General features: G+C 36.4%; 1 protein-coding gene and 1 long non-coding RNA gene across 3 annotated transcripts in view; one reads left to right on the top strand and one right to left on the bottom strand.

The window, feature by feature from the left end:
* LOC127979182 (regulating synaptic membrane exocytosis protein 2-like) overlaps positions 1-23,223 on the bottom strand; it is a 127,784-nt gene extending 104,561 nt beyond the window's left edge. The window contains exons 1-2 of the mRNA XM_052584442.1: positions 22,961-23,223; positions 7,668-7,878 (exon numbers count right to left, since the gene is read on the bottom strand). Coding sequence (XP_052440402.1) covers positions 7,668-7,878; positions 22,961-23,187 — 438 coding nt within the window. The 5' untranslated portion in view covers positions 23,188-23,223. The remainder of the gene's footprint in view (positions 1-7,667; positions 7,879-22,960) is intronic.
* Positions 2,849-6,585, top strand: LOC127979183 (uncharacterized). Of its 2 annotated transcripts, XR_008158741.1 has the most exons (3): positions 2,849-3,161; positions 4,329-4,379; positions 5,721-6,585. It is a non-coding gene; the product is annotated as an uncharacterized LOC127979183 (long non-coding RNA). The 2 variants fall into 2 exon arrangements; XR_008158740.1 differs by lacking the exon at positions 4,329-4,379.
* Positions 23,224-24,987: the final 1,764 nt, after the last annotated feature.

The following is a 24,987-nucleotide window of genomic DNA, read 5'->3' on the forward strand; positions in this document are numbered from 1 at the left end:
TTTGCTATATTTCAACAAACGATCATAGTTTCAACCAAAGCCTCAACAAAACTGTACTGAATCTGTGGTTTTGAACGAATCAGTGATTCGAGTCAGTGATTCAGTGATTAGAGTCAGTGATTCAGTGATTCGAGTCAGTGATTCAGTGATTCGAGTCAGTGATTCGAGTCAGTGATTCAGTGATTCGAGTCAGTGATTCAGTGACTCATTCATAAAGACAGTCACTTGCTTCGTTCCTGAATGAATCAGCCATTTGAACACATCAATAATCTCCTTAAAACAGTGACTTGCCACCACCTACTTGTGGCTTTAATTTCATATTAAGAGTATCATTTCATTAAAATAATAATAGTAATAATTTCTTATTTCAATATTAATTTTTACACCAACTCTGTAATTTCTATTCTATGCTTTTCTTATTCAACACAGTTATAACTCTAAATGATATTTTGGGGGTAACCTCTCAGCCCAAATTGATATGTGATTAATTAGATAATCAGCACATCATAAAATTAATTAGATTAAATGTTTTAATCACTTAACAATGCTAATTTAAATACAAGAAGTACACGTTTGAATAGAAATTACATTAAAGTATATTTTAGTTTATCATACATGCTTGTCAGTACATTCAGTAGTTTACTATAACCATGTTTCATAGACAACAGAAGTAGTTATGAAATTACATATTAAGATACTTAACGGAATCAAATGCACTATAGTTCAGCAAGTCTTTGTTAATTTCACAAAAGATCAAGCTATATTACATTTTCATTCATTTAAAGTGTACTTGCATGTAAGTGTTTGAAAATTAGTGCACTTAGTATATTATTTGCTAAAGTACTACATGCTAAAGTGTGCATGTCTGAGAGAGAGAGAGAGAGAGAGAGAAAGAGAGAGAGTTCAAAAGGGCGCAAACAAGTTTGTGTGTGAATGGCTACTCGATTTTTTAATTTAGAGGAATACAAAGAAACCACTGACTGTGAGCAACATAAAATATATATAAATATATTTTTAAACTTACTGATTCATAGAAACAGTGCAGAGGAAATTAACCATGTGTGTGCTAGTTTACAAGTATAGAGACTTGATTAAGTCATTGGCAGTGCTTTATGAAAGTGGGTGGTCACTGCAGAGCTTTCTTGGCACCAGTTGTTTGCTGCAATTCTATGATTGGTGGTAGGGGTGCACAAAAAAATCGCTAATGTGAACGGAGTCATCGGACCCTGGTGCGCACTGGGGTACGGAACCCGAGACTACCTGGAGAAGGTGGTCTGAGTTCGGTAGCTCCCGAACTGTGGCACGGTTTGCGTGAATGTTCAAGCAACACGGACTCGGGAGCGCACTTGTTCAGGAAGTAAAGTACCCCGCGCATGCGTAACACTGTCCATATCATTGTTTCCTCAACACACGAGCGAGCCGAGGTTGATTTCACACAGTCTTAAAAGTCAAAATTAAAATTTATTACAATTAAATAATTAATTTTAATTATTATGCTGTGCAAAATAGCCCCAAAATAATAATAAAAAATTATTGTTGTGTTCTCCATGCATTTTCCATGTGCATTTGCGATAACGTAAGGTGACTGCAAACACACCTGGGTTTGATACAACTATTGAGTGTGAAAGCAGACCAACGCTGCGGGCGGCGCCGGGAACAATCACGCTCGGACCGCAGCAAACGAACCCAGTGTAAAAGCTCTCTCTGTGTAGTAACAGCTGCTCTATGTGAAATCACACACCTGATGGTATTTACTGCTGATTAGAGAACTGGCTTTACTGACGAGATGCGCATTAATTATCGGCCGATATTTATTGTGCACCACTAATTGTTGGATATTTTTTTGAGGGATCTTGGGTAGTGTAGTTTCTCACAGGAAACTTCACTGTTAAAATTATTATTGTTGTTATTATTTTTATTTAATATTTAATTTTCAGCATCACCTCTTCATTATCTGTGTGTGTGTGTGTGTGTGTGTGTATTTATCATCTGATGTTTTGGGACTACGAACCAAAAGAATGTGAGAACATACTTCTCAGTGGCACAGACATTGATATTGCTTAAAAATGTATATAAAATAATGTAGACTGATAGCTTCAGAAAGTATATAACAGATACACAATCTCAGATCTTATGGGAGATTTTTATAGGTGTATAAGTTAGTGTTAAAAGATGATGACCATAATTATTATTATTATTATGGAGGACATGGAGGTTTTAGTTTCTTTTTTTTTTTTTTGCACAAAAATTGTTGCATGCTAATGCTCATGAAGAAAATAGTTTACTAACTTTTAATCAAATTAATTAATTAATTAATGTATTTATTTATTTTCCGGGAACGTTATAATACTATATGGGGTAAGTTATCTCAATGGGAACCTGAAATGTGGAAAAATAATAGTTTTAGACAGCAAATGCAATAACACACACACACACATACACACATATATAAGACTTTCCCTGGCCTGACTTTTATGAAGAACAAACTTTTCAGGGTATTAAAATAGACAGTTAAAATCTGTCTGACGTACTATAACGTCTATGTATGTCCTCAGTTTGTTCACTTGATTACATAAAACATTGTATTTTGTAGGGCAGAACTGAAGAAAACAAAACTAATTCATTTTAAACTGCTAGATAAAACTCACATTTATTAAACTGGACTTTTGACTTCTCAATTAAATAAATTGAAAGTTAATGAGATAGCCTAGGCTATATTGTTGCAATCTGTGACAACTAGCCCCGCCCCGGTCTCTCCTACAATAATGGGATGTCTCGAAAACATTTAACAACAAACTTTACGCGTAATAAATTATTTTCCTACCCATTTCGTCCTTGCGAGTCATTTTGTGTCAGTCGAGACGCGATGTACGGCTACAGAGAAGATCTTTATCGCGTTTAATGGACTCCGCTGCTTCCGTCAGAACAAGAAACAAGAAACTCGGTTCTGAGAAGAGCACGAGAAGTTCTGCGCATGCGCATGTCTGACAGCGGAACCCACCTGCCTTTAGAGGCTGCATGCGCGATGAAGCTGAGGAGAGGAACTCGCTGCTCTTCGCTTTAACCTACATTATTTACGGATCCTGCCGCTATCAAGCCACTAACCCGGAATTCAGTTCATTACGAATGCATGCCGCCTCAAACCGCCCGAAAAAACACAGGTAATAATAACAGACACGGAGCTGCAGCCAAACGCAGTAAACACTAAAAAGCGGAAAAACAATGTTAAGTGAATGATCCTCCTCAGGAGAATTCATCTCTCTCAAAAGCTGTAATGAAGTTCACCTGACCTCACAATGTGTGAATGACTTCTAAGTAGACTTTGCAATACAAATATTGTTGTTTTCACTAAATACATTTAATTGAAATGGCAAAAACATCACTACACTGTTAGCATGAGGAAAACTAGAAGTCAGACACCATTAAACTCGCTTCATTCTCACCCAGCACTTCACAATGAAACTGAATCAGCTCTTATGTAATCTGTTTGAATTCATGAGGAGAAAAATGGCCCCAGTTTACCAAGGAGAAGTCTAATTGGCATAATGTTGACTTCAAACAAAACAACTAGTTAAAATAATAGCGCATCAACAGTAAATAGATCGATTCCAAATACCTATTTACACATTCCCATCTGTCACAGCAGATGTGTTTGGAGCACAAGAACCAGAGCTGATCTAAAACATGCCTTTCTGGTTGTGCAAATCTCGTATGCACACATACACATACATGTCTGAAATAAGTGGAAACAGCTGATCTAAAATCAAGTAGCCTTCAGGGATACTCGGAAAGCACATCTGCAAAGCAATAAAAGTTAAAAGGGTACAAACTTTATGATAATTTCTATTAAATTAGTAATCCTTAAGAAAAAATAAGGTCGGTTCGGATATGCATCTGAAAATATAGGTAAAAGTTGAATTACCTTGCACAGCTATTTTATTGTCTAGCTATATAATAATGTTTGTTAGCACTAAATTGACATGAAGCTAATATTCACCCTATTTTTTTCTATTTTTTTGACCTCGTATTGTTTAATCAAAAAGTCATAACTGGACCTTTTCAGTGAAAACAACAGACTTCCAAGATGTAGAAGAGTTAGTTTGTTCATCTGAACAGATTTGAAGATATGTAGCATTACATCACCTGCTCTGCAAAGGATGCTCTGCAGTGAATGGGTGCCGTCAGAATGAGAGCCCAAAAAGCTGATAAAAACATCACAATAATCCACAAGTAATCCACACCACTCCAGTTCATTAATTAGTAATTTTTTACTTTAAACTATCTCTTCTGGCCAAAATACCAGCTGTTTTTCTTTTTGTTGTTTTCAGCTGTTTGGATTCTCATTCTGACGGCACCCATTCACTGCTGAAGATTCATTGGTGAGTGATGTAATGCTAAATGTCTCCAAATTATTTTTTTCCAATGAAGAAACAAACTCCTCTACATTTTGAATGACCTGAGGGTGACGATTTTCAGCAAATCTTAATTTTGCATTATAAAGGCATTTATAATATTATGTTACTATGAGGTTGCTAGGTCGGTTGCTAGGGTACCTGGGGTGGTTGCTAGACACCTACTAGTTGTCACAGATTGTTACTGTGGAGTTTTGTAGAGTTCTTAGCCTGATGTAGCACTTACTGTAGGTAATCACTATTAGCATGTAGCTATTCACTGCTAGCATGACTAGCATGTTTGAAGTCATGTTTGCTAGCATGAGTCAGAAGGACCAACTCCCACGTCTGTACAATTTTCTGAAGCAAAGATATAAGACTTACTATATGGTTGCTAGGGTACTGTGTTTGGTTGCTAGGGAGTGGCTTGGCAGCCGCCAGTAATGATACTCCAAAGGCTAGTTAACAGTATGAATGTATCCAACCCCTATGTCTCTATGACATTCAGGTTTGAAGATATGTCCGTGTGGGTTTGGGTTGCTAGGGTGCTCGATAGTGGTTGCTAGGGCGTGGCTAGGCGTGGTGAAGGCGATTCATGATTGGCTGTTTCCTCTCTGACACTGTGATCCAAACATACCCATCTGGGCCTTTATAATGGCAGTCTATGGGATCAGTTGTTAGGGTTCTCTAAATGGTTGTTCATAATATTGCACATTTTAATGCATTAGATCTTTTCATAAATATGTCCAGCCACAGTATATAACTATATATAGCTATGCATTTTAACACATAGCACACAGAACTGGGTGTTGATCCTTTTAAAGTAGAACTCAATTAGAATTAGTATGTGCAGTTATTCAAGGTATTGATACCCAATATAAATGCAGTAACAATGCTTTTCATGGTTATTTAATGTCATTACAATGCTCATTATTATACAGTGATTTTGTTTTGTTTTGACTTTTTTGGCACTACTTCCATATGAAATGCTGTGTGTGTGTGTGTGTGTGCGTGCGTGCATGTGTGCTCTTGTTTTTGTGACATACATGTATAATGACATGGGTATGACACAGGTATTACAACAAGGAGAGGGTGACTTATGAGGACATAAACCATGTCCACATTTTTCAAAATGCTTATAAATCATACAGAATGAGTTTTTTTGAGAAAGTAACAATGCTCAAAGTTTCCTGTGAGGGTTAGGGTTAGGTGTAGGGTTGGTGAAGGGCCATAGAATATACAGTTTGTACAGAATAAAAACCATTACGCCTATGGGATGAACCCACTTTCACAAAAACAAACGTGTGTGTGTGTGTGTGTGTGTTTAAGGGTGTGGCCCAAGAGCTCCATGACATCACAGTCCCAGCGCTGAAAAAGCATCTGGTCACTGAAGCACTGAAGGGGAACTCAATCCATGGCCTCACGAACACGTGCAGCCACTGACACTGACATCAGACACAGCAGCGCCAGTGTCCATGACAGCCTGCTGAGCTCCAGGCAGCTTCCAAAGCCCAAATCCATCACCACTCACTCATTTCATTTCACAGAATTATCCCCCAATCATCCATATTGATCTCAAGCCAGGGAAACTAATCGAACGAAACCTCATGTGCATAAACAGTTTATCTAAAAACTTTACAAAATACATATTTTGGTTTGCTGTCTCATATGCTTCAGATTTAAAACCTCAGCACTGAGATCTCATCAAAAAGCACTATACTGTTTCCATGTGACGCTTGAATTAGACTTACACACAGTCTTTGCATCCACCGGCAAGAACTCAAGCTGGGTGAGCATTGCTAACATACAAGTGCTGTTTATCACAGTGTTATCTCATCAGAAGCATCATGTACAGATCTTCCTGCTGCTGTGCCCTCACTAAACACCATGCATTATGCACAGCATTCATCATTCATGAGCTGTGAATAGTGCATTAGTCACTGATTAACAATTGACCATCAGTAAAGTTATTTTCCACATTCTTCTGCTCCTCCCGAGGGCAGAGAGCACAGGCGGCCGACAAATTAGGATGTAAATAATCTCCATCCACCGAAAGCAACTGTCTGGCTGAAGCAGCGGTCGGAGGAGAGCTAATCTACACAACTAACAGAGCTCAGGATCTGTTTTCACAAACCAAGTGATGCTTGTTTAAATAAATCGGCAGAGTTACGTATGTGACCCTGTTCTGTGGACAGATTTCCTCTTTTATTTCCAGTCTGTCACTTTAGTGTGACTTATATATAATGGTATTTTAAATATATTAATAGTCCTAAGCATTTAATTTTCTTTCACTGTCTAATGGGACAATAATCTGCCTGCAGCATGTGACAATTAAGTGCATTTATTTTTGGATGCATCCAAATGTCATTGTAATTCACTATTATACAATATTAATGGTCCCTAGTAAAAGGGCTTGTGAGGATTTAATCCTAATGATCAAACCATAAAGAGGACATAAACACTAAGAAAATGAGGAGCCGCTGAACAATTTGTCTCGCTGCTGTAAATGAATGCGAGGAAGTGAGAGTGTGATCAAATGGAACGCGTGCGAGAGATTACAAAAAGAAAGAAACCGAGAGGAACGGAGGGAGACGTACTGTAATATTAGTATTGATTCACATATTCAAGTGTAAATCAAGTCAATGGTTCACTGAAAACTGCAGTTAGACAATAATTTGATAACGTGTTTGAAATCAAACATGAGGCACAGAGGAAAGAATAAATCACGGAGTGGGGTTTAAAGGAGACGATGCACACTAATGGAAACAGTACTGAACAAGCTCATGTTAAAATAGACTGTATTTCTAAAAACAAAAAAAGAACAAATGGTTGATGGCTTGCAAAAAAAGACCTAATAGCCTACTATTATGCTGAATTAAAATATCAATAAAACATTTCCATCATACAGTAGCATCCTATTTAAATCAATAAAGAATTACATTAAAAAGTAGTCTGATTATATCGCCTAAAATATGTAATATAATGGATTATACAACTAACTAATTTTTTTGTCATGTAAGTTGGAATCAGTAATGGACTACCCAGCACTCTCAGAGACTTGTGTCCTCAGATCAAGAGCCGAGGAGGAGGACAGTAGAAAGACCACAGCTGCAGGGCTTTATTTTCTTGTTGCATTTCAGCATCCTCTTGTGGTCATGAGATGAAATGGTCCTGAGTAACCAAAAACTACAGAATTCATACTGTAGAGTACAGACACAGACACTGTGGTGAGGGGGGTTTTCTACAGACTCTACAGTGAGAGAGAAACAGACGTACTCTGTTGGAGCGGAGGGAGACGCGTCCTCCACAGCGCGCGCAGAACTTGGTTTGGCAATAAGAACAGACACGGCCACAGCCATCGGCAAACTTGGTTTTGTGGCAGATCCCACAGATGGGCGAGTCTCCCTTCTGCTCGGGGTTCTTCGGAGCCTCCTCTCCGATCTTCTTCACCTGGTCCTTGTACATCTCAAACTGCTGGTGCAGCTTCCTATGGAGAGCAGAGAGGGACATTCAGTGCTTTCTTCTAGCTGCTCTGAGTTTGACATCTGTTAATTAACACATGCGCAAAACACGTCAGGAATACATCGCTCAGCATACCCTACAAAATAATTATAATAATAGCCTGTTTTCCATTATGTGTCTGTTAATCCAAAGCATTTAATATGTGCTTTCCACAAATGTGATGCATGGGTGTTATGATACTTGTGAGAAGAACTAACTTTAGAAAACTGTTTTTGTCCCGCTCAGAGGTCAAACTAAATATTATGAGCTGTTTTTATTATTGTTTATATGAGGGTAGGGATTTGTGGGGCATGCCATAATACTGTTATTACATTGAAATTTTTTTTTAATAATAACAATTATTTTCTATAAATAAACGTTACGTTGAAAAAAATGTAAAGGCTCTAAACTAAAATGATTCACCTTTCTTATAGAAATTGAGGATATGGATTGACTTCCTTGATGCATAGATATTGTTAAATAGGATAACAAAAACAAAATTGTTTAGCATGGTAAAGAAACACAGGTCAAAACAACTCCGTCTTAGAAAAGGTTGAAAAACTCTCATGGCAATGTATAACTATATTTTATATTTTGGAGAATTGGTTGTTAATTTGTATGATTTCAATCATAAATTTTTATATAGTTTGCTTAAACAATGCTACAGGAGTGGACTGTGTGCTTGTTTTATTTATTGTATATATATATATATATATATATATATATATATATATATTAGTTAGAAAAAAATAAGGAAAAAATTGGTACAAGGTACAATATGGGATTTCATAAATTTAATTTATCTATTTTGAAGCAAGGAGTCACAAATCTCACACACATATATATGAAAAAGTTACATTTTGTTAGTTAAATTAACATTTAAATGACAAACTTATAATTAAGTAAAAAAATAGAAATGTTGCCATGAGGGTGTAAACTGAAATAAGTTTAAGTTGAAAATTAATAAATCTAACCTGAAATAAAAATAACGTAAAGCTAAAGAGTAAAAAAATAAAAATAAATAAGGAACATATAAATACCAAAACTAATAAAATGTGATCAAACAGTATAAAACTAAATTAGCACTAATTTATACAACATTCAAGTGCAAATAGTATCTATACATAAGGAACATGTACGAAAGCTATCACAGGGTGGTACCTTTTAAAAAAATATATTATTTATTTACCTCTAAGATATGCATATTAGTACCTTTTAAAGGTACATACATCATTTCATCATGAAATAGTATAGACAGATTTTGTTTCTTTCCTTCTGAGAATGAAAACAAGTCCATAATTGTTTAGCACATGAGTGTTGTGGTTCTTTTAGAGAAGTAAAATAACTTTTAGAGAGCACTGGGGATGGAAACATGACTTCAGTTCTTTATTCAGTAGTAAATGCATTAATATAACAGGCTTGATCCTCTGGGTTAATTCCTATTCTACATTCATCAGTCAAACCGTATTGATTTGACAGGATCCAAACCTAAAGCAGACAGACTTCATCAATAATCTATCCCGAGAAAACTTACTCCTCAGATGTTTATTGTTTAACGGTGAAGTATGTGACAGGGACAGGTTTTACTGTACATCTGCACATCATGATATTCAGTGAAACTCGATGGTGTCCACACTGAAACAATCCTGTCTCGAACACAAGATGTAGATATGATCATTCATTTTGACTTTATATCTTATTTATGAAAAGATTATTGCATTATACACAAATGCTTCAAGTAAAATGTTACTTGTTTCTTATGTAGTATAATTATAGTGACAAACCACTGACTATGGGTCGAACACACTAGAGCACTGGACTAAAGACTAAAAGTTTGCTGAATCAGGCCATCCAAGATGTAGAGGAGTTAATTTCTTTATGGGATGAAATGTAGCATTACATAACTTGCTCACCAAACGATGGGTGCCGTCAGAATGAGAGTCCAAACAGCTGATCCAATCCAATCCATAAAGATATTTTTAACTTCAAGCCAAAAAATGTGAGTCCTTTATCTAAATATCATTTTTTTTCAGTGAAAAAAGTTGTCTCGTCTGAATCGGGAGAGAAATCTGCACAGATCAAGCCCTGTTTTCAAGCAAAAACAGTCCAAAACACTTGAACAAATATGTGGATGAAGGATTATGGAGTTTGGCTGGCTGTTATGGTTTAAAGTTGAAACGCCATGATGGATTTGTTTCTGACAAACACACAGCTTTTCTCTTCACAGGATGTTAACTGATGGACTGGAGTGATGTGGATTACTGTGATGTTTTTATCTACTCATTCTGACGGCACCCATTCACTGCAGAGGATCCATTGGTGAACAAGTGATGAGATTTTTTTTTGCTTGGACAAGGAATCCCAAAACACTTTGTTGAACTTTGCTGTAATGCTTGATTGTGACTGTTATTCACCGTATATGTTGAATCTGATCTGTTTCTTTCTGTGTTTAAACAGAAAGTTCATTCAAAAATCACTCAGTTTCATATCACAGCAAACCTGAACACATTAGATTAGGGGATGCTCTACAAACTGTTTAAACTACTGTTTTTCAGCTTGGATATAGCCTAATATTTCCTTTTGTGCTCCAAAAAAGCGAGTCAAACAGGTTTAGAATGACATGATGATGAGCAGAGTTTCACTTATTAATAGACTATCAATGTTTCAACTATGTTTAAAAAGTTTGCGATTAAAACTATTTTTTTGTATGTATGAAGTGTATTTGGCAAAGATGCATTGATCGACCTAAAAGTGTCATCAGAACACATATATTGTTGTTGTTGTTGTACTTCAGAACAAATGTATTTTTGTTGTTAAGACATTAAACCTTTTAGAGGATTTTTTTTTCCCCTTTTTTTGTTTTAAAAATAAATAACAAAAGGTATATTCTTAAAACATTTTATTATTATTATTATTAAATTATCTTTGTGGGGGGAGTGCATGTACAGTTCTCTCTCCACCTTCAATACCACGACTTAGGTGCCCTTGAGCAAGGCATCGAACCCCCAACTGCTCCCCGGGCGCCGCAGCATAAATGGCTGCCCACTGGTCCGGGTGTGTGCTCACAGTGTGTGTGTGTTCACTGCTCTGTGTGTGTGCACTTCGGATGGGTTAAATGCAGAGCACGAATTCTGAGTATGGGTCACCATACTTGGCTGAATGTCACTTCACTTTCACTTTTCACTTTTCACTTTTGATCCAGAAAATTATGAAAGCCTCATCAGAATAGTCCATCTGCCATCAGTGGTTCAACCGTAATTCAGACTGTATGAAGTGACGACAATATTTTTTGTACGTAAATAAAACATTATTACAATGACTTTATTCAACAATTTGTCTCTGTAGCACCATTTTGGAGAATATGAGCTCTTCTGTGTCCGCTGTGCCACAAGCTTTTACGGGCTTGGAACGACATGGGGGTAAGTGATTAATGACAAAGTTTTCATTTTGGGGTGGAGTATCCCTTTAAAGATATAGTCTCTTAAAACAAGTCTAATGCCACTTAAGTAAACTGATCTTGTTTGATGGATACTCACACAGTTTAACTTGTAAATGAGAGAGTAATGCATTAGAATTGACTGAAAAGAGATGAGCGAGTATAGAAACGGCAGCATTAGAACAGAGAGAGGAGAAAGCAGAGTCTGAATCACAAGAGGACAGTTAATGTTGTATTACTGGACCAACTACATCACTACAGCAACACAGATCTGCTACTGAACAGATAAAGAGGTTAGTAGGGTGAAAAAACAGGAACAGTTTCGGTAAAGGCAACTACAGGGAGAAGGGTATTCCTGCACAACCGGAGGCTGCAGTTACAGGACCGCAATTTTGTGACCGCAGCTTTAGGACCCTAGTATTTTTGTGACAGCGTCACCTACTGTACTGAATCAACACTAATTAAAGATGGACGACGTGGACAGCAACCAGACGGTGAGTATCGATATTTAATTAAGTTTTATTTTATAACGTTTAAACGGTGCAAAGTTTACATAGTGAGAACTGCTACCTATGAATTAATAATTAATTCCCACCAAATTAAGAATTTGTGAGCTAGTTTTATTAATTACTACGACGTTAATTCGTGGCTATGATTTCATAAATTATAATTGTGTTTTAATGACGAAGTATCATAAGTGAATCTAGCCTGCACATTAATTGAACTTATCAGATGACAAGAGCATGGTTGTTGTAAGGTTTGTAAGATTTACCTGCAGCTTAATGTATTAGTGTGAATACTGGCTTAATAGTCGTTGTTTTACCATATTTGTGTATAAAATATATTTCATAATTAAACTGCACTGACTGCCTAGTTGCAGTATGTGGTAGCCTGTTGTTTTGGCGTTGTTTTGCAATGATAAATTAGGCATTTGGCAATTTTAATAGTTTGTTACAATTTGGCCTAATCTGCAGGTCTATTCCACATACAGTTATACATTGCTATCATGTGTTAGTTTCTGTCATGTTCTGCATGGCCAATATGAAGTGATTTTATGGATTCAATCATTGTAGGACAGATGATTAAAAAAGGCACTAGGGATATTTTCATGATCTCAAAATATTCTAACAAGTACACTCTCACTTTTTCAAGATACATATAACAATCAAAAAGGGAAATCCCTGCCCGAATTGAAGAGATGCACCACATGCTGCAAGGACTTTCACTCTTTCACTAGAGTTGAAGCCTACAGCCATTCTATCCATGCAGCAACTGATGGAAAAGGGGTTCACTTTGGTGCTGTTGTGATGTTGTCACAAAAATGACATGTATATACTGTACAGACTAAGAGTTTGGACACACGTTCTCATTCAAAGAGTTTTCTTTATTTTCATGACTATGAAAATTGTAGATTCACACTGAAGGCATCAAAACTATGAATTAACACATGTGGAAATATATATGGAATTATATACATAACAAAAAAGTGTGAAACAACTGAAAATATGTCATATTCTAGGTTCTTCAAAGTAGCCACCTTTTGCTTTGATTACTGCTTTGCACACTCTTGGCGTTCTCCTGATGAGCTTCAAGAGGTAGTCACCTGAAATGGTCTTCAACAGTCTTGAAGGAGTTCCCCGAGAGATGCTTAGCACTTGTTGGCACTTTTGCCTTCTGTCTGCGGTCCAGCTCACCCCTAAACCATCTGGATTGGGTTCAGGTCCGGTGACTGTGGAGGCCAGGTCATCTGGTGCAGCACCCCATCACTCTCCTTCTTGCTCAAATAGCCCTTGATTCCTTCAGTGTGAATCTACAATTTACATAGTCATGAAAATAAAGAAAACTCTTTGAATGAGAAGGTGTGTCCAAACATTTGGTCTGAACTATAATATATATATATATATATATATATATATATATATATATATATATATATATATATATATATATATATATAATATGTAATATGTATATAAATAAACATTCTTGAATCATTCTTGTGTCTTGTCTTGCCTCTCAACCAGCCGCGGCGCTACCATCCACCCATTTAAGGTCCGGGCCCACCCATTTTGACCCAGGCCTATGAGTAGTGAGTGATTCTCATTCTAGCGGTTCATCCAATAAGCAGCCCGAGGAAAGCTTTGAGCGAAAGCTTCTCAGCCAATCAGCGGCTTCTACCCCACCAGCAAGTGATCCAATGAAATGAATGACGTTGGCGGACGGAAATAGTTATTAACCAGCTGAACAACGTAACAAATGAACAAATAAATGGAGAGAGAAACAGAACGATTTCAGAAAGATTTAATTCCGTTTCAGTCTTTTTGTGTATTGAACGTTCATAGGAGATAAATGAAGTTAGCTTACTGCCAACAATTAAGGTGTACTTATTTGTCCGCTTGCCTTCAGCACTGAGCTGAGGACAGCGATACAAGTTGCTGTCCTCCTCAGTGCCGCAGAAAAGCGCTGGACGGAGATGAAGGGAAACTGTTTTCTTTGGGGGGGGGGGGGGGGGGGTCATATTTTAACTGGCCCATCCAGTTTTCTGGAGGCCTACCTACAATAAAAATCCTGGCGCCCCTTCTGCTCTCAACAACTTTTAAAATATTGGCAGTAATTTAGTGACTCCATATGCTGATTCCAACTTTAACTTACCTGATAATGAGCTAATTCACCTTAAGGAAGTGAATCAATATACTGTATAATTCAAGAGACAATTCAAGACTTTTAAGGTTCTTCATTTTTTACAATTGTTTTAACATTGATATACATCAATTTTACAAAATTTATATTTCATTTATATTTTGTGTAAATTCATGTTTAAATTTAAAATTGTGACTCAAAGCACACTTAGTAATTTAACTCTGCTGCATTTTGAATCAGAAATCACATTTAAAAACATGCTACTGAGATTAATATATTGATGCTATATACAAAGTAACGTGACTGCAAACTAAACCAACAGGATACTAGAACTGCGTTCCTGAAACTGCAGCCATCGCTATATTGGCCAGTACGGTAGGTGGCGCTGTCAGGAAAAACTAGGGTCCTAGAACTGCGGCCCTGATCTGCAGTCCTGAATCTGCAGCCTCCGGTTGTGCAGGAACATACTATTGACTACAGGACATCATAGAGCCGAATAACTGATCAGGGGTCAGCTCTGAGGGATGTGTCTCAGACAGCGAAGGGTGGGAAATGAAGAAATGTACTCACTGAGCTGGCTGAGGCTTTGTGTCTTCTCTAGTAGCTTCCCTAAAAAGACATGTTCAACAGCTCAGCACACACACACACACACACACACACACAGGGCAAAACAACCAACTACATCAGACACTGACACAGCAGAAACAAATGAAATACATTAATAAATCAGGGCTGCCAAATTATTCTGTCAACTTTATTATTATTACGTAATATTAATAAATAATACATTTCATTAATTTAATGCAATTTTATTTTAGCTAGTGCTAGGCAATGATTAATTGCATCCAAAATAAAAGTTTATGTTTATATAATATATGTGTGTGTACTGTCTTTATTTATTATGGATATAAATACACAAACATGCATGCAAGAAAAATGTTACGTTCATATATTAAATATATTTCTGTATAATATACATTATATGAATATAAATACATGTAAATAATTTCAAAACATATACAATATGTATTTATATATACATAATAAATATACACAGTATACACGCATATATTATATAAACAAAGACTTTTATTTTGAATGCGATTGACTGTGATTAATCGTTGCCCAGCAGTGAATTTGCTAAGATGAATGTAAATTAGCTCATTTATTCATCTGAGTTGTATGTAAATGTATCCTGGAAATGGTTCAAGTTCCTCTCATGGTTCAGATGGTCTTAACCATTTTAATACATTTTACATTTTAAAAATAGTTTTATTTTACTGCTATTCTGATTTCTTCTGTCATATTCATTTTTAAGTAAAACATTTACATTGTGTACGAAATCTGCTATATAAATAAATATCCCTTGCCTATATTTTGATACAAAATTAACCAAATTTAGCATTCGAGAAGCAACTTCAGACAATTATAAGATCAATAAAGCTCTATCTAATGGCAGCCCCAATACATAGGCAGATGATTATATACATTAACATAAATCACACATGAATCAAAAAATCACATAATGAAAAAAAAAAGTTTACATAAAGAGAATAAATCATACATAATGAGAGAAACAAATGTTTTGGTGTTGTATGTGATGTGCTTTAAATATTAATCTTTAATCTAAAGACAGCAATGCGATGTGCTTAATGTGGCCTACCAGGTGTTTAATAAATAAACTGGGTACTTCTTTAGTTTCTTGTTATCAGTTATGTGCATTAGAATGGTATGTTTTGTGTTTTTGTATAAGACATGTGCACCTAGAGTTTACTTCAGCTTGTGATAAACTTCGAGTCATCACTTGTCTTTTTCACACCAGCTGTATTTTATAGTGATTGGCAGTATATTACAAAGGTACAACCATTTTAAAATTTACTTTACATCAGTTAATGAAATATATATAGTTGTATATTATTTTCCTGTAAATTTAAGTTAAATTTGTAAAACCTAAAATGCTGCTATACTATATGTTTTTTTTTTACTGCAAAGCAACCACACCTTACAATATTTCACTAGTTTTTTTTTGTTTTTTGTATTGTTATTATTATTTTTTCTGACTTACAAAATATATTTTGCACATAAATTATACAGCAACTTTGTAAGGCAGAGCCAACGAGCACGGGTTACTATAAGCGTCAAACCTATTACACAACAGGACTGACACAAACTCATTACGTGAGAATGAGATCTCATAAAAGCTCATCCAAAAGGTTGTGTTTACAGCATCATATGGAGAGAGAGAGAGAAAAAAAAGAAGAAATTCCTGCACCCTGCACTGTCATATGGAAAGTTTATAGTCAAAGAGCAGTCCAGAGGAAACCCCAGTGTATATTTGTCCAGCTAAACACTATGACACAGAGATCAAGAGCGTTTACACCGTGTAGCATCATTCATACTGGAGCACTACTCTTCTGAGGTATGCAATATGTATATGTGTACAGTATGTGTGCTCTGCATGAAGGGAATATACAGTACTGTACAGTTTTACAAACTAGCATGCAGTATACCGTAAATACTGCACAGTGTGCAGCGAGCAGTACATGAGTGTTGCATCTAGGGACTATAAACATCATCAGCTGTGTTCAGCTCATTCAGATGTTATGGACAGGTTGAGCGTGTGTTGTGAGAGTACATGCAGACATCCATTTGCATGGCTTTTAATATAAAGCCAGTTTGGATGCAGTGAAATATGAATGATTGTCCAAAATGTCCTGTTATTAAGGTTTCACTTCATTTCGATGGTCCACTTTACTATAAGTAACTTTGCAATTACATGTCAGCTAGAGTATTAGGAGACTGACAGAGTAAAGGTTAGTAGACGTGTACTTGAATTAAGCACAGTTTGATGTTGTACTGTATTTTGCACAGAGGATATCAACTAGGACAAATTCCAAAACTGAAAACACTATTACAAATGTTTGATCAGTTAATATTTGTTCAGAATTCAAGGAGAAAACAAAACACATCTACTCTATTCACATTTAGTTCATGTAGTGCTACACAATACGTCATCACTGCAGTACTCAATAGAGATATGATATATGATATGATATTACCGTCTGTGTACTAGTGCTGTCAAACCATTAATCGTGATTTATCGCATCCGAAATAAAAGTTTTTGTTTACATTATGTGTGTGTACTGTGTATATTTATTATGCATATATAAATACACACACAGACAGTATATATTTTATTTACATATATGTTATATTCATAGAACTTATATTATATATAAATATATTCATGTGTAAACTTGACCTATTCTTCTTAAATATATACTTGCATGTGTGTGTATTTACAAATACATAATAAATATACACAGTACACACACATACAGGATATTATGCAAACAGAACCTTTTATTTCGGATGCAATTGATCATTTGACATCATCATAACTGTGTTTATTAGGATATTCACCAAGACTCGCATTTTGATGTCATTTTGTCTGTATTTGTTCATTTGTTTCTGTGGCTCAGTGGTAGAGAAAATGTATAGCGTGAATGGAAAACTTCCCTTTCACGCTCATCTTGTGTCTTCAGGTGGTCTTATTATCGAGTCCCGACAGGTGAGTTTGAACAAAACACACATTTTGGCAGTAATGCATACAACAGATGGACCTTGCATGGCTGAAGCAGGCTCAAACACACCCACTTGGCCAGATCAGGTCAGACACAAATGTTTGAATGGAGTGTGACTGGAATATGCCTCATGTGGCTTTACTCTGATAAATGTCAAGTGATCAGGGACCATTTAAAGCAACAGTGTTTCTGGCTAAGCAGCCAATCACAGAGCAGCAATGTGTTTTTAGACAAGACTAGTTTATTTGTCATTTAGTAGACATGTTTTCCCAAAGCATATTACATTGTGCTAATTGCGGGGACTGTCCCGCTGGAGCATGCTGGGGTTAAGTGTCTGACCCAAGGGCACAGCGGTGACAGACGTTTCCCAGTAATTCATTTCGTAAATGACTCTACTTGACCCCAAACCAGCAACAGTTACATTACCAGACCAGAGCCTGAAACACAGCAGTCCCCAGACATAGCAAACTCAATCCCAGCATGGATGAAGCAGCGTCAAGTGCATTTTGCATTAATGTATTCTGCTGAACCATGTGCAGAGAACATTAGCAGACATACTAATATGATGCTTCCACTAAAAAAACAAAAACAAAAAAAGTGTACAATTTAATGTGAAACAATTGTCATTCAGAATTCTGAAATTGCTAGTACAATAAATAAATAAATTGACATAAAATACAATAAAATGTCAAATGTAAAAAACAAATAATAAGGCACAATGAAATCCATATTTATTTTTTGACAGATGTTTTACCGGAGTTTTGAAATTCACACCGCATTGTGTTTAGAGTTAACAGAAATGTCCACAAAATTAATAGAAAATGTCACAGTAAGCTGCCAGTACTATTTACAGATTACTATTTTACAGATTTTTTTCTTGCAGTGTTTCACAAATAACTACAAAGAAAGTTCAAGTAAAGCCACGTTCACCCCAAGAACGATAACTATAAAGATAACTATATTAGCGTTCACACCAGCGGATGACATCATCTGTTTATTCCGAGCGCACGTGCGTCTGCCGCTTTAAATCCTCGAGCTCGTTACAGCAGGATGGATTCTGATTGGCTGTCAATGTTTTTATCGTTCATCAGCTGGAAAAATAAAATCGTTCTGAAACTGATTCCAATGATATGGTTTCTCCGTGCCTTTATCATTATATCTGTGGTGTGGACTATATTCTGCTCTTTTTTTAATATTGAGGACGATTTTTAGGACTATATATTTATTGATATCTTTACAGTTATGGTCTTTGGTGTGAACTGGCCTTAATGCATTGAATTAAACATTATGAAACAGAATGTCTAAAAGAGTATTTTATTATAAAGTACTTCAATAATCCAACTTTAAAAAATATTTTTTTAACACTGTAGTAAACTAGATGTGAGTATCTTATAAAATAAAAAATCTTTTTAAAAAGGCTTTATTGTATATTTGTACTAACTTTTATATGTTTATTTTAACTTCTTTCTGCATACTGAAGTGTAAAGACGTAGTATACAGTGGTTTTAATTAATGTTTCATTGTGAGCTTTCCTTTTTTTTTTTTTTTTTTTTTTTTGACCCACTTCGGATAAATTGGGATTGTCAAACAAGCAAACAAAGTTTTGAAAGAGACGCATGTTTACGCTTAAGTCAACCTATACATAGCTTACAGCTGACTCTGAAAATTTAACCTGGAAGAATTTCTAAAACCAAATGCACAAGCATCTGTATTGAACATGTTTTTCCAGCATCATAGGTTTATCAGACCACAACACTGTTTTGTTCTCTATCTGAGCACAAACGCAGCAGTCCAGACACGTCTTAAAGCAAAGTGTGTAAGACTTCAAAGTAGAGACGGAGATACGAACTCCAGCATGTTGCAGTGGGCCTGCACTTACTTGATTAATACTTAACCAGCACATGACTGACTTAGCAAAAACTCTTTAATCTTCATAAGACGCCTCATTTTTCCAAAGATCATCACTCTGAGCACTTAACAAACACTCAGCACTAGATATGATGAACGTATCTGCTAGAAAGCACCGTGTCACCTCAGATGACTGTTTGTGTGCTGCTCTGCCAAAAAACTTTTCAACATCAGCCGCTGATTTCAGCGATGTGCAACACTACATTCAAAAACAGCTACGGAGCACAACAGAACCCCACAGATGGCAGGAGTCTTTTTAAAAAGATTGTGTAAATTGCATTTATACATGCAATGGCTAAAGATGTTACTCTGAACTTATTTAACTCAATGTTTTTGTCTAAACATAGTGCATCTTTACTTATTCTGATGCCTTCTTGTTCAGATCAAGCTTGAGTTTATTGCATTTTTATAGTATTTGGATACAAATATATGAAGAGTTAATGAAGAGTTAAGAAGAGTTAATTTGCAAAAACAGAACTCAAAAATTCACTTTTTTAAAAAATCTTATTTTTTCCCTATGCATTCATATTAATGTCAAACAAACTGCAATTGGGTTATTTCAATTAGGTTAAAAAATAACTAAAAACACAGGTAACTAACAAAATAAAACACAATAAAAACATAATATAATTAAAAAAAAACATGATTTTTGAGTTTTATCTGTTTTTGCAAATAAACTCTTCATACATTGAAAATGAAAATTCATTTATTCACTCGCACAAAAGAAGAAATTTTAAAGAATGATGATGTAACCAAACAGTTGACGGTAGCCATTGACTTCCATATAATTTTTTTTTTGCCATGGAAGTCAATTGCAACTGTCAACTGGTTACCAGCATTCTTTAAAATATCTTCTTCTGTGTTCAACAGAAGGAGGAAACTCATGTAGGTTGAGTAAATGATGACAAAATCTTCACTTTTAGCTGAACTGTCCCTTTAAGATGGGTGTTTCAGTGTATGTTTTAAATCCAAATGCTATTAAACTATCATAAATTCAAGCTTGACTTGAACTTGGAGTAACATACACAAGAAACAACAGTAGACTAGGAAAAAAAAAACAGCAAGCTCTTCTTAAATGTTTTTGTTAAGAATCTATGAAACTTAATTACAGATTTGTGTGTAAGACACTGGTGAACTACACAGAGAATACTAATAAATAAGACAGATCAGATTAAGCCGCAGTATCTAACCCAGATCAGAGAGACTGACATCTGACCGAGTGACTGTGAGTCTGCAGTGGCACAGGTCTTACAAAACTGTGTCAGGCAAACAAGTTCATGTCAGCCGCCGATACTGCCATAGACAGAGATTAAGAAACTACAGTCTGTCCAACTGAATAACACAACATGTTAAAACACATTGATTTTTAAGCTATCAATGTCCTATTATACTTTCAGCACAACAACAGTGTGAACAGATCATCTGGGGTGGAAGTGAAAATCTCAAACTTTGCAGATTTCATATGAACATATGCATTCGAATGTACTCTCTCCCTCTCTTCTGCTCACTGAGGCTGCATTTATTTGATAAATATTAATAGAACCATCAATTCTCAGCAATCAGTTTGTCTCTAGTATGTCCAAAGCAACATCTAGTGAGTGTGTGTGTGTGTGTCTGTGTGTGTGTGTGTGTGTGTGTGTGTGTGTTTACTGATTATACAGAAATACCATATGACTGTTTAACAGTGGACTCCAGGCCATGAGTAGTTCATGATCATATGACTCTTTGAACAGATGTTAAGATGCTCAGAATCGTTCTCAAATCATGCTGGAAAACATGAACGTCAGGTTTCATACAAACTTGAGAAGCTCAGATGCTGCAGACATTAGAGCAAAATAGGGATTTTTTCTGAATCATGCTTATTTTATATGCTAATAATATGTGCTGGAATTCGTATTAAGCTGTATTAAGACTTTGCATTAAGACTCAATCCAGAAGAACTGTGGCAGCGTCTCCAAGATGCTTCAAGAGAACTACTTGAAGCTCCCTGGAAAACTATGGACAAGTGCATCGAGGGCAAAAACTGCTTTAAACACAACGGATGGTCTCACCAAAAGTCGCTTTGATTTAGTTGATAGAAGTTTAATTGATAATGAAAATCTGTTCATGACATTAGTTTTGACAGCATCCTAAAAAAGTGCCTAAAACTTTCAACACTAATGTAGCTTCGCAGGTAGTTCTCTTGAAGCATTTTGGAGACATTGCCTCAGTTCTTCTGGATGGAGTCTGTCTCAGTCTGTTCTGTTTCTTCATGTAATCTCAGACAGACTAATGATAGTAAAATCAGATCTATGTGTGCAGCACACAAAAATCTCCCTGGATTATTACAATTACTGGCTAAATGAATGTTTGGAAACATAAACTGATATTTCCTACTGGCACACTACAACAAAAATAGAAATAACTGACTTCAAGTCAAGCCAAGTCAACTTAAAACCATTTTTTAGCAGATGAAAATACTAGTCTTTTATTAATTTTGGCTACACTCACATGCATACAGATGCATACACAAACAAAAAATAATCTCTCTCTCTCTCTCTCTCTCTCTCTCTCTATATATATATATATATATATACATATATATATATTAGTATAGTAATTAAAGAAGAATTGCTGTCCAGTGCTTTTCCAGACAGGCTTAGAGGAAATGTTTCATGTCACACTGCAGGAAACTTTCACTGCTTGATATCAACTAACTCTATACACACGAGAAACACAGGTGCACGCATGCAATTAATAAAGCCTGTCATGCAAACACACACACATCTACACCTACACGTTTGTTTATGTGAATTGTGGAGACTTTCCATAGACTTCTATTACTTTTAGATGTGTTCTCTAAGCTAACCCTAAACCTACCTCTTACAGAAAACCTGTTTGCACCAATTACTATTTTTAATCTTTTTTTTTTTTCCTTGTGGGCACCAAATGTCAAAAAATCCAGGTTTTACTATCCTTGAGTAATATAGCATAAATATCATACACAAGCACACACACACACACACACAGGAAGGCTGATCTGTCAGGGAAACACACACACATCGCAGTGGACAGCGCCGTGGTGCTGAAAACACCGCGCGAGCTCCATGGCAATCGCGCAAGCATCGCCGCGCTAGCGTCGCGTTTATACCTAACGCCTGACCTGTTCGACAGCACGCATTCAAAAGTGTAGTAATCTTTGGTTTAAACGGCGGCTGAAGGGATTTTAAGCGAAGATGGCGCCCACAGCTAACCCAGCCCACCAGAGGCGAAATACTACATCCACACGCGGCACGCGAGCGACGACAAGCCGCCAGGCGCGTGACATTGACCCCTCTGACGGCGAGCTCTTCTGTTTCGTCCGCACTCGTCTCAAAAATAGCCTAATATTGACAGTCGACGTAAGCAGACGTATTACATTTCAGGAGACAGTCATGCTGAAAATGACAGGAGGGAGCGCGTTTAAAGAGACAGGTGCACTCCTCCTCGCCCCCTGTTAAGAGTGCTGAACACACGCTTACTTCAGCATTGACTGCTCCTTCTCCTCCTCCTTCTTCTGCCGCTCCATGACCGACAGGATGATCCTCCTCTCGTCCTCGGTGAGGTGGCTCAGGTCCGGCGGAGCGGGAGCCGCAGGGGCCCCCAAAGCTGACATCTTCAGGAGCGGATGCTGCTGAGAGAGCCATGCGTGAACATTAAACACATCTCTAGTGTCGTGCATGAATGTATTGCACTCATCTGCATGCATTACGATGATGAAGACCTCTGACAGCTAATGGTTTGATAATCTGACACCTTCACACCCTGCACTGATAGATTTAGTGGTGCATTATTAGCTGGAATCAATATGCATCCCAGTGACAGCATGGGACACGCATGTGCACAATGTAAGCTTGTCACACTTCCTTATAAAAACAAGCATCTTCTGAGAATAAGGTGTGAGGAACCCCTCGGGCTTCTCCCAAGCTTTAATGAGTGTGTGTGTGTGTGTGTGTGTGTGTGGAGATAAAACGGGCGCTTGCCTTTTATTTCGCAGTCATGGTGAATGCAGTCTAACCCATGTCTGCTGCTGCCTCTGCCGCGATCCTTATTGCGGTTTTGTCGGCGGACTTCCCCGCGATCCCCTCTTGCTGTTACTGCTAACTCCAAGAGATTTCTTGAATGCACAAAAATGGATGCTGTGGGGATACGGTCCGACAGGAGAGCGGGGCGGAGCGACTGTCTTACGTATAGGACAAAGATCAGATGGTCCGGTCGCACTTCCGCTGCCCCGCCCTCCGCGTGCATCAACGGGAGGAGAGTGTTGGGCATGTGATAGGTTACAGACTACAAGTTACCCTATTCAATGTGTAATAAGAAGTTTAACTATTTCAATAAATGTAATGGGTTCAAGTTATATTAAGGTGTCCCTGCTACTGTTTATTAACTACCCTATTATAGGGTTATGGTTTGGCTTAGGGTTACCTGCATGTAATTATGCATTATTAAAATAGAAGCCCATGTAGCCTACCTGTAGTGTTATCAAGTGGTGTAACTTATTATATGTGTTTAGTTTTCTAAAATTAAAATTATATAATAATTATAATTTCAGCTGTTAATCATTTTGGAAGATATAAAGCATGCAGGGTTAACCTTGGAGTAGTGCAGGGCTACTCAACACTGATTACTGTCAGGTCAAAAACCTTCATCACCTGAATTAAGATTTAAAAAAAATTTATTTGAAAGCATGGCCACCACAAAATCAGACTTTAGCAGATATGCTTACTTTTAGATCGTTTTGAGGTTAAATGCAGATATAACAATATATAGTTTATTAGGCCTAGCTGTGATGCTGGTTTTTTATTTTTTATTAAGTCTTTGCATATCAATGATGGGACACATTCGCATCTAATAATACCTTGAGGGAAACAAACAGTTAATCTTAAAAAATAAACCATATAGCCTACATAAATCGAAACAGGAAATAAAACAGTTATTGAATAAGCATTTGTGCTATTCTGTGTCCTAATCTCCTGAAATTTCGGCATATTTTGGATGCAGTCTATGCAGTTTATTAAATAAATAAATTAAGTGTGTGTGTGTGAAAATATTCAGATGTAACCACCTTTGTAAACGTAAACATTTTCACAAGTAACTGTATTTTAATTTAATTTTTTTTTTAATTCTCTGTAACTTTAATTGATTACAATTGAATTTATTTTGTAATTAAATTACGTAATACCATTACATGTCACTACTTCCCAACACTGGTGACAAGTCATCAACCATATTATTAGCCTATTATTATTAGCCTGTTATTTTTTAATTATTATTATTTTTAATTTATTATTATTATTATACGGTTTGTGTTTCAGACTGTGGTGAATTAAAACTCTTACTCCCAGTTTAAATTCTACAGACCTCTTTAAAAAGTATGTTACCTAACTTAATGCCATTGTCATCAAATCATCCACGTGTTTTTGCAAGGGCATTATAAAACTAAAAGGCATTAAATTACCCAAACATTTTTAAATAAATTTTACATTTCCAAATTATAAAAATGCAAATC

Source organism: Carassius gibelio, chromosome B19, assembly GCF_023724105.1.
Source record: "Carassius gibelio isolate Cgi1373 ecotype wild population from Czech Republic chromosome B19, carGib1.2-hapl.c, whole genome shotgun sequence".
Lineage (NCBI taxonomy): Eukaryota > Metazoa > Chordata > Actinopteri > Cypriniformes > Cyprinidae > Carassius > Carassius gibelio.